At 39.0% G+C, this 11,170-nt stretch overlaps 1 protein-coding gene across 4 annotated transcripts; it reads left to right on the top strand.

The window, feature by feature from the left end:
- The first annotated feature begins 48 nt into the window (after positions 1-48).
- On the top strand, positions 49-4,747 carry RWDD2B (RWD domain containing 2B). 4 transcript variants are annotated; one of them, XM_066209321.1, is made up of 6 exons: positions 49-60; positions 436-534; positions 711-929; positions 1,017-1,084; positions 2,237-2,602; positions 3,299-4,747. In XM_066209321.1, the coding sequence occupies exons 2-6, from the start codon at positions 517-519 to the stop codon at positions 3,534-3,536; spliced, it is 909 nt and encodes a 302-aa protein (XP_066065418.1). In that variant the 5' UTR covers positions 49-60; positions 436-516; the 3' UTR covers positions 3,537-4,747. The 4 variants fall into 4 exon arrangements, with proteins under 4 accessions (XP_066065418.1, XP_066065440.1, XP_066065426.1 ...); XM_066209343.1 differs by lacking the exons at positions 49-60; positions 436-534 and adding exons at positions 77-401; positions 563-589; XM_066209329.1 differs by lacking the exon at positions 49-60 and having other exon boundaries at positions 77-589.
- Positions 4,748-11,170: the final 6,423 nt, after the last annotated feature.

Genomic DNA, 11,170 nt, shown 5'->3' with positions numbered 1-11,170 from the left:
CGTGGGCTGTGGTATGCGCATGCGCGAGCGCCACGCTGGGCCCTTTTCCGCTTGTCTCTGGTCTGAGGGGAGTGGGGGAGCGCGGGGCCATGGGAGCGGGAGCGGTGTGTTCGAGGGGCAGGGAAGGCTCCCCAGCGCTCAGGACACCTGAGCAGCAGCCCTGTGTGAAAGATGTTTGCACCAGGCCGTCCTGTCCCACATCAGGGCAGTGGAAACCGCGTGGGTTGTCAGTGTGTGTGCGTGATGCAGACTGCCCGGCAGACACGAGCCGGTTATAATAGGCTTGTTCAGAACTATTAATATGCATTAAGTTTACAGCTTCCTCGTGAGGGGAAGTGGAAGGGCAGGCATTCTCTAGCAACCAGTGACACGACGTGAAGCTGTGTCAGGGGAGTTTTAAGGTTGGATATTAAAAAAAAAGGTTCTTCCCTCCAGAGGGTGGTTCGGAACTGGATCAGTCTCTCCAGGAAAGTGGTCACTGCACCGGCCTGACAGAGCTCGAGAAGCGTTTGGACAATGCTTTTCAGGCACGAGGTGTGACTCTTGTGATTGTCCTCTGCAGGGCTAGAACTCAGACCCGGTGATCCTTGTGAGTTCCTTCTAACTCAGCATATTCTGTGATTCTGTAAGTGATTTGCATAAAAGTCGTTAATGAACTTTGTCCCATATTCAAGCCGTGTCTTTCTTCCCTGATTTTTTTCTTTGCTCAGGGAACAACAGAAATGGCCAACCAAGAAGAAGCAGAGATACAAATTTCAGAGTTAGATTTACTATCTAGCATGTTTCCTTATGAGGAGGAGTTTGCTGTGACAGACCAACTGGCTCTAGCTGAACTGAAACACTATGTTGAAAATGAGTCTGCAGAGGTGCCGTCTTCAAAAGTTCAGTTTGTGCTGAATGTAAAAACAGAGGTGCCTAATGCTTCTATGGTAAACACCTTTTTTAATAAATTGTTTTATTACATTGTGAGATTTTATGGCTTACATGAAGTAAACATTTGCTCATTTGTTTTTTAGGTGGAATTCTCTATGGCTTGTGCTTTACCATTTAAATACCCAACTGTTCTCCCAGAAATTACTGTGAGGTATAACTGCTAATAAAAACGTTTGTAAGTTAGCGTGTGTTGCACAAATACGGTTATGAGGTTATGATCAGAGAAAGCGGCCTTTTTTTTCCTTTTTTTTTTTTTTTTTTTTTTTTTTTTTTTTTTTTTTTTTTTTTGGATGGTTTACTGCCAAATTAAGCCTGGTTGACAGCAGTGCTGAAATAACAAATATATTAGCTTATGATTACTCTGGTGTGCTCAGCAAATAAGTGAGGGAAAGGGAAAAAGTGTGAAGAAGCCATCAGGGAAGAGTTAGATGTAGATACTATTCATCAGTCTGATGCTCAAGAAGAAGGACGTGTCTGTTTTCATAAAAGCTTAAGACTAACTAAAGGGGTGAAGAAATAGTTGAAGGTCTTATTCTTCCCTTGTCACAATGTCACAATTTTTCCAGCCTTCTGATTTTTTTCATTTCTGTTTAAAGAAGTAGACTTGTATATTACAGGAAATTAGTTCAGCCACCATACTTACTTTTCAAGTACTTTTTTCTTGATTTTGTTTTACAGATTGGTAGTGCTGTTTGTGAATTCAAGAGTTAGCACACCAGTTAAATACTAATTAAGATGTTTTCATAATGAGTTAAATATCAATAGCAAGTGTGTATTATCTAACTATGCCTGATTTTCTTGGCAGCTTGAAGCAAAACTTTGAAAAGTTATGAAGCTGGGGAAGGGCCTGGAACGCATACAAGTCCTATGAGAAGCAGCTGAGGGAGCTGGGGTAGTTTAGCCTGGAGAAAAGGACACTCAGAGGGAACCTTATCACTCCCTACAGCTACCTGAAAGGAGGCTGTAGTCAGATGGAGATTGTCCTCTTCTCCCAGGGAAGCAGCGACAGGATGAGAGAAAATGGCCTCATGTTGTGCCAGGGGATGTTCAGGTTGGACATTAGGAAGAATTTCTTCATGGAAATGGTGGTCAGTCATTGGAAGGAGCTGCCAGGGAGGTGCTCAGTGCATGACTGGATGTGGCACTCAGTGCTCTGGTTTGGTTGACAAGGTGATCGTCGGTCAAAGGTTAGGCTTGACATCTTGGTCTTTTCCAAACCTAAGGATTCTATTATTCTGTGTTTTTAAAAACATGCTAAAATGTAAACACATATATATTTAAATGCATTTATATTTTTCTTTAGGTCATCATTATTAAGCCGCTCTCAGCAGATTCTCCTAAACTCTGACCTAAAAACTTATTTGATGGAAAACTTCAGTGGCGAGCCCTGCATGCTGAGTGCCAGGGTATGGGTTAAAGACCATGCAGCTGCTTACATTGACAAAGATCTTTCATCCTCCTCAATGACAGCCTCAGATGCCACACAGTCAGAAGTCACCACGTTCACTCGATTGTGGATCTACAGTCATCACATTTACAACAAGCAAAAAAGAAAAAATATTATTGACTGGGCCAAGGAGCTCTCTCTGTCAGGGTTTTGCATGCCAGGGAAACCAGGTGTTGTTTGTGTAGAAGGATTACAAAATAGTTGTGAAGAGTTCTGGTCAAGGTTAGTTCTTCTATATACTTAAATGCCATTAATAGTTAGAATATTGCGTTTTGTCATGTACATGTGGCCAGAAGGTGGGAAATCCAACCTGCCAAGCTGTGAAGATCTGGAAAGTATTTCTGTTTAAAATAATGCATGTACGACTCTGAATATCCACTATACTGTTGGTTGCAACAGTCAAAGTAACCAGTACTGCATGGTGCACATTTATTTCTGTTTTATTTTCCTCTGTGTTTCACTTCTATAGAGATGGACTGCAGTACCCCACTTGTTACATATGTGTGCTGTTATATCACTTCACATTCGTGTTTAATTCTGCTCCCATCATTTATCCTTCTGGGTGGTGCAGACTAAATAAGCATTGTAATTTGATTGTATCAGCTAAGACTGTGTGAGAATTCTTAGTAGAGGGAAGGCAGAAATGAGCCCTGAAATGGAAACCACATGCTCATTAATTATTTTGTGAGGAATAGCATGAAAGTTTTTCAGTCTTGGGGGGATATAAAAAACCCAAACTTCTGATTATGAGAGTGTTTGCGTGTGAGTAGTATTTCTATCACCAGCTCATGAACCATTGTCTCTGTCAATATATATACACAAATAGAATTTACTGACTTTTGTGATAGTTATTCTATACTATTTCCCAAAACAGTCTTTATTTTATAGGTAGATTAATATTTCCCCAATTTCTTTCAGGGTAAGAAGATTAACATGGAAAAGAATTCTTATTCGGCACAGAGAAGATGTTTCTTTGGAAGGCGGAGGACATGCTGAGATCCAGAAGCAACGAAAGTTCCCCACTTTGGAAGAAAAATGTTTTGATGCACGTGGTGCCAGGGGAAATCATATGGACTTGGGGCAACTATATCATTTTTTAGAAGAAAAAGGATGTGCTGACATATTTCAAATGTACTTTGGGGTTGAAGGGCATTGAAAGGGTTGAAGATCAGCACGGGACCCAGCACCTACGATTCTAATTTAATCCTCGTAACAGATTCCTTAGCTTTTCTGCAACAGTTGATCAGAGAGGGAATAAAGGATTCATTATTTATGTAATGAATCCAATTTTCAATGAAAACAAATATCCAGTGAAATCCTGAGTAATGAAAATGACTATATGAATGCTTTATGCACTTCCTGGTGTTAAGGAGATTTAGGGTACATGCCTACTTAATATGAAAGAAAATGTGTTTGATAACCTACTGGACAGTTACAGAATTATAGATAGATGAACAGATGGAATGTGGTGAATGAATATACAAATAAGAAAAGACAAATATGCAGTGTGGGTATCTCAGGAGTGAGAACATGATGTTTACATTAATTGTTACTGTTTACATACACTTCATGAAAACTTTTTTTTAAACAATCTTGTTGTTAGAGGACAGGAAATGAAAGACACTCACACAGTAGTCAGGGCAAAAAAGAGAAGGAAGTTTATTTTTTGACCTAGATTTATCTAGATTCTAGACAATGACCAGGGACTGGAAGATGAGGTTGCCACCTCTCCAACCTCACTGGTCAAACTAGAAGTTTATCAATTGTCTTTCCTCCAGAGTGGAATGATAAAAAGAACAGTTTCCAAAATATCACTTTTGTTTACGTGACAATCTGACAGAAACTTCACTACAAAAATGTAAACATCAAAAACCTAAAAAAAAGTCAAAGCAATACAATTAATACTTGCTACCTGGAAGTTTAGTAAGCCATGAGATCAATATTTTATTTCAAGAAAAAGAAAGGATGGGAGCAAGTTTACAAGAATCTTACTCATGCTTCCAAGATGAGCTAGGATGCCTGCTCTAAGGCGTAAGAAGTTTCTTTAGGTAAAAGTGTGTGTGCAGTAAGATAACATAGTGGCTCTGCTACATCTGTTACTTTGGTTTCTGTAAAAGCAGCAATGTACTAAGGATTGGGTTCCCTTATAGCACACTCCAAAATTCTGAAACGATCCTCAACCTTCTGTCTTTGCAAGTTTTCAGACCTGTAACATGAAGTGCATTATGTTGTGTATGTTTTTGAGTGGGATTTCAATGAAGATGCATCAATGAATGCTAATTTTGTAGATACTGTATCTAAATCCCATGGTAGAAAAAGCAGACATTGGTTTCTTCGGATTAAATATTTTTATTAAAAACTGATAAATGTTTCTGTACACATCCAGTAAAATCGCTTACATTCACCACTCGGGTATGGACTTGGAACACCTTTCGTAGGGATACTTCACAGCGATGCTGTTCGAAAAGCATGGGTGAAACTTTCTGTCTTGGTTTGGGAAGACAGATATCTGCCAGGTAAAAGCTGGAGTTTCTTTTGGAATGGAGAGTGTAAACCACCCCCCTTTTTTTCCAATTATAAATTTACAATCAGAGGATCTTAAGCAAAAATTTGGGAATAGGAATAGCAGTTCTTTACTAGTATGCATTACAAAGCAAACAAAAAAAAACACCAAACCCCAAAAAAAAAAAAAAAAAAAAAAAAAAAAAAAAAAACCAAAACAACTACAGCATTAATTACGAACGAAAACAGTACCAAGAACCTTGAGGGCTTTGTTTCACAAAACCCAGGGCGGTTTGGTCTCGGTGCCCCTGCAGGATCTTCACAGCACTAAACTGTAACAGTGGAAATTCCCGGGCTGGTAGCTGGGATGGCAGGGTGTCCCGGCAGGCAGGGGGTGCAGGGTCACACTAGCAGGAGGAGCAGCACCGAAGAAGCCGAAGGCGAGACAGGGCTGGCCCAGCTCTCGCAGGTGGGAGTGAAGGCTCAGGATTCAGGCCGAACTGGTGATAGTAGATTTCCCAGGACTGGATCCCTTTGGCCACAGTGAAACTCCTCCAGCCAGCAACAGCCCAGCCGTTCTCTCTCCCCAAGTGCCAAAAAAAGAACAGCCCGCAGCTGCCTGAAGGTCTGCCCTTTACCTGCGTTATCACTCCCTTCAAACTTGTCCACCTCTTAGTTTCGGTTAAGTACTCTCAAGTATCCAACACTTGGTCTTGTTATAAATGATCAGAGCTAATTTTCAAAATTAAAGATTTATTTAACAAATTTGAAAAGCAATTTCGGGAAACGCCACGATAAATCAGGACAACATCAATTGAATGTTGGGTGGACAATCTGGGAGCAGGAAAGGGTGCTTCTCTGGAGTACTGCTCACAAATTCGGGGTCTCAGGGTAGGTGTTTTATACTATTTTTCTACTCTGAGGCGAAAACAAGACGGTAACAAAGAACTTGAAGAACATGACATCATGTACATACATAATTATTGAAATGTCTGGTGTTTGCAAGGGATATTTGAAAGAGTTTCTTGAGAAAATGAAAAGACGTTTGAATGAAAAGTGTCTGAATTTTTTGTCAGAAGGTTTCTGCCGCCCTCCGCCCAGATTGGTATCGGATCTCCTGATGAACTGTGAAGATGTGGTCAGCCCATGATTAATGGGCCGTTTCCCGGTTATCTCTCTGGCAGATGTCAAGGTAACACCTTTGGACTGTGAAAAGACTGTGGTATGCAAAGAGATGCTCTGGAACTGTTTCCTGGAATTCAGGGGTTTTTACATTCTACTGCAAAGTTTTAATACACACAATTTTAATTCACGAATTTAATACTATGTATTTATTACAATCCCCCACCTTTTTGTTTACCCATTAAATTTGTGTTTCATTTATTATCACAGTTTTTTTAGGAACTTGTTAAAACTACTCTTCACCAAAAACTTTTTAATCTTTTTTTGCTTTCTCAAGCTTATTCCAGTCTTTTAATGATACTTCAAAGTATTTTTGGTGGGATGTGTTTTTTTTTTTTTATTTTGTTTTCAATTTTTTTCAAAGCTTCAGCAGCTCTACTCTTTTTCTCTAGCGTTATCAGTTTTGATGTGGCTGAGAATTGTCTGGGTTTTCAGAATTAATTAATTAATTCAGCTAATTAATCCTGAATTAGCTTTTCCTCCAGCTAATTCAGGATTAATGGGCAAGGCTGTAACCTGCATTTTTTGTACAACTGAGTGAATTAGTTTGATGAAACAGGGGATTAGGCACAGTAGGAAAATGACTCCTGCTACTGAATACAAAAATGGAAAAGATTATTTTTTTTTACCAAGCCCTTTGCCCAAACAACTGATCCCACCAGGAGGCTTGGAGTATGGAATTCTATTTTTGGATTGGTACATGGGCCACCTTTTTTATTTTTGCTGCTGATCCCCTTATTGTCTCTTCATAGTCGTCTGAAGAGTGCTTTTCCCTTGTATTTCAAACTTTTCCTTACTTAATACATTTTTTTACTCATAGTACACATGTTCAATTTATTTTTTATTATAACACAGCCTGTTGATTTGTTAGCATCCCAGAAAGGTGGATTTCTTCTTTCTACTTATTCAAACAGTCTGGTTACATTTTTCACAGACAGGAAGGGCTGGTATTTTTGTCTCTTTCTTGTAGACCTGATGTACCATTGACTGCCCGCTGTTAGTAACTGCTTTTGGGTTGTGACATACCACCCCCCTTTTCTGATTTGCAAATTTGGAATTGAGTACTGTTAATGTAACAGTATCTTTTCTTCTCTGATTGGCAATCATATTGTGCTTGATATTCCAGGGTTATTTGTTTGTTTTGTGTAGTCTTTAAACAAGACTCACAACTGCTCTTGGGGTTCAGCCCCTGCAGGTTTTTGAGACTGAATCCCCCTACGTGACTTAGGGTCATGCTCAGGACTACTAGGATTACCCACTAAAACATATCTTTGCTTCTTCCTTCGCCTACCGGGTAGCAGTCTGTGGCGGGGCATTTTATTTTCTTGGCAGCAAGCAAATGCCTCTGGGATTTTGTGAGTCTGAGCCTCGAATCTCTTTTTGACGAGACTCTACGGGGACAGCCTGATAGTATCATGATAGTACGGTACTTGGATTGCCTTACGGCACTCAATGGCAAGCACCTCTGCTTCAGCATCCAATTTTTCATTTATTCTTTTTTGGTATATTGTTAACCACTCTAGAGAATCTAACTCTAGCAAACTTACGTGTGTTGCAGTAGCAACTAGCGGCTAGTCTTTGCTTTTTTTTTTTAAACACTTGGTATGCAATTTTTTTGGTCGGTACCCTTCTTTACAATGAACTACCCAGATCCGATTACAGTAAACACACTTCAAATGAACAAAGGGAAAACATTCACACTCTGGTTCAATGCAACTTATTTGCTCTTTTCTATTCATTTATGGTTACGTTGTAATTTGATCTTGAAGTCTCCAGGAGAAGAGGAAACTTTCCACTCTGGAGGTTTGGTGTTTTTTTGTTTGTTTGGTTTGGTTTTTTTTTTTTCACTCTTGATGTGTGGGTCTAGCATTTTTCAGCGGTTCTGATTGCTGTATCTGTAGTGAGAAGGACAGTAAAAGGACTTTTTCAATGAGGTGTCAGAGGGAGTTCTCTCCAAGTCCTAACCAGGACTTCATCTTTTGGTTTTATCTTGAGGATAGCAAATCCCAAGAGAGTGCTTTGGGGAATCAGTCCCCTTTTCTGAAGGTCTTGCAAATTCTTATTTATTGTGATTAAATATGGTTGAATTTGGGTATCTTTTATTTGAGGATGCCCTACAGGCATTCTATGCTTATATGGCATCCCATAAAGCATTTTAAATGGTGACGATCTTGTATCAGAGGGGGGCGTGGTTCTAATGTTTAAGAGAGCTCTATAATCAATTTTGAAAGTTGTGCCTTTAAAGTCTGGTTTATTTTTTTCACTTGTCTTGAACTTTGAGGATGCCGTGGGGTGTGAAACTGCCACTGAATGCCTAAGGCTTCTGCTATTTGTTTGATAATTTTGGAAGTGAAATGTATCTCCTGATCAGAATCTATGTTATTAACTATCCCATAGCGAGGGATAATTTCTTCCAGTAGTGTTTTTGACACTACTTGGGTTGTGGCCCTTGCCTTGGGGAAGGCTTCTACCCAATGGGTCAATTGGTCTACGATTACTAACAGAAATTTTTACTTCTTTACTTTAGGTAAATCAGTGAAATCGACTTGAATCCTTTCAAACAGGCGATAGACAACTGGACGGCTTCTTAAAGCTGTTTGTCTGGATCTGGTTCGTTTTACTTTTTGGCAGATCACACACTTATATACTTCTTGTTTTGCTAATTCGTAGATCTTTTTACAACTGAAAAACTTTAGAAATTGTTTCGCTAGGGCTTGTGCCCCCTAATGTTTGCTGGTGTAACTTTTTTAGAATTTTTTTGGTGTATTCTTTAGATGCCAGTTCCCTTCTATCAGGCAATTTTTATTTCTCTTCTTCTAGCTTATTTCTTATTTTCTTGAATCTTTTAATTTTTTTTTGGAAGGTTGTGGGGGATATTCTGGGATCCCTTCTTTCTTTACTTTGGGTATACTTACTGTAAGTAAGGCAGCTTTTTTTGCTTCCTTTAGTCAGGTTGTTTCCTCTGACCTGAAATTGCATACCCACCTGGTGTCTTTTAACATGGACAATTGAGATTGCTTCTGGTTCTTTGATAGCTTCTAGGATTTGTCTTATTATTTCTCCATGTATCAATCTTTGCCTTCGAGTATTGATTAAACTTCTTTCTTTCTAAATTCTTCTGAAAGTATGGACCACCCTATATAAATATTTTGAATCAGTGTAAACCGTGCTTACTTTTCCTTTTACTCTTTTAAATGCTTTGAGCAGAGCATATAATTCGCATGCTTGAGCAGACCAATTAGAATTTAGAGGTCTCGATTCCATTACCCCTCCAGATCTGCCATCTATTATGGCATATCTTGATTTTTGTTTTCCTTTAACCATCCTAGATGATCCATCTATAAACCATTTTTCTCCTTCTTTTAATTTTTCTTCTTTCAGATCTGGTCTTACTTTTGTTTGTAGCTTTACTATTTCGATGCAGTTGTGTGAGTTACCTTCCAATGCTTTCCTAAACAAAAATTGGGCTGGATTCTGAGCAGTTGTTATTTTCAGCTCCAAGCCATGGGAGTGCACCAGGATAGCCTCATATTTCAGGAGCCTGGCATTTGTAAGCCACTTGTCTGCTTTTTGTTGCAGAATGCTCCTCACATTATGTGGTGTATAAACAGTGAGGGGGGCTCCAAAAGTTACTTTTCTGGCTTCTTCCACAAGCAAGGCTACTGACACAATAGCTTGCAAACATGTGGGCCACCTCCTGCTTACTGGGTCTAGAAGCTTAGAAACATATCCTACTGGCTTCTTGGTCCCAGCCCAGTCCTGGGTTAGGACACCATGGGCAGTGTGATTACTGACATCTACAAACAATTGAAACTGTTTTTTTTACGTCGGGCAAACTTAACACTGGGGCAGTGGTTAAAGCTTCTTTTAATTTTTCAAATTGTACTTCATCTTGTTCAGTCCATTTTATTCTATCAGCGTTTAATCTTTCATACAGAAACTTCACTTTTTCACTGTATTCTTTTATCTATTGTCTACAGTAGCCTAGAAGTTTCAGTAACTGCTTAATTTCCCTTTTGGTGCGTGAAGAAGGTAAAGCAATGATCCCAGCTATTCTTTCAGGATCTAATGTTTGTTTGTTTGGGTTTTTTTTTTTGATATCTAGTGTCTTAAGTACTTTACTTTAGATTTTGTGAATTGAAGTTTTGCTTTTGACACTTTTAATCCCTTTTCTCCTAGGAAGTTTAGTAATGAGATAGTGTATTCTTTTACTTCATTCTCCTTGGGGCCAACCACCAGTAAGTCATCAACACACTGTAACAATTTTGTTCTTCTTACAGGCTGAAATTGACTTAGTAACTGTTCTAGAGCCTGACCAAAGAGGAGTTTACAAATCCCTAAGGTAAAGAAATCTAAGTTGCTGTTTTCTATTTGTCTCAGGGTCTTCTCATTGAAAGGCAAAATAGTCTGGACTTTCCTCAGCCAGAGGACAGGACTAAAAATCATCTTTTAAATCTATGACACTTTACCACACATTTTCAGGAGAGATCCTATTTAAAAGGATATAGGGGTTGGCCACTACGGGAAACCTTGTTTTAGTTCTGTCATTCACTGCTCTGAGGTCTTCAGTAATTCCCATCTGTTTTTTTTAACTGCCAGGATGGGTGTATTGTGCCTTGACATACAAGGCTTCAAGGTTCTTTTGTTAATTAGGCCATTTACTACTTGTTTCAATTTCTTCCTCCCTTCCAAAGGTATAGGGTACTTTTTTTTAACCCTTATGGGTTCTTCAGGTCTTTTTATTTCAATGGAAATTGGTTCAATATCCAACCTCCCCTTGAGAATACTAAACCTTTTTATTAATTTGCTCTTCATCCTGTGCAGTAAGCTTATATAAGCTCACTACTAACTGTGAGTCCCTCACAGTCAAATTAATTCTCAGAGCAATGATCATATCTCTTCCCAACAAATTGTAATCAGCTTCTTCTTTACTAGAAGCAAGTCTTCTACACAGGTTTTATTCTCAGATTTTATTTTTTCATTTTTAATCAGGGGTACTTTGAACGGATCTCTTTTAGCACTTATGACAAATGTTTTTTCTTGACTTTTATTACAACTTGGGGGCAATTCCTGCACAGTACTTCGTTCTGCCTCTGTGTCTACTAA

The sequence above is a fragment of the Chamaea fasciata genome, unplaced genomic scaffold (assembly GCF_029207755.1).
Source record: "Chamaea fasciata isolate MVZ Bird 193981 ecotype frontalis unplaced genomic scaffold, bChaFas1.0.hap1 SCAF_2, whole genome shotgun sequence".
NCBI lineage: Eukaryota > Metazoa > Chordata > Aves > Passeriformes > Sylviidae > Chamaea > Chamaea fasciata.
Note: the sequence above shows the minus strand (reverse complement) of the source record. Positions and strands in the feature narration are given on the sequence as shown.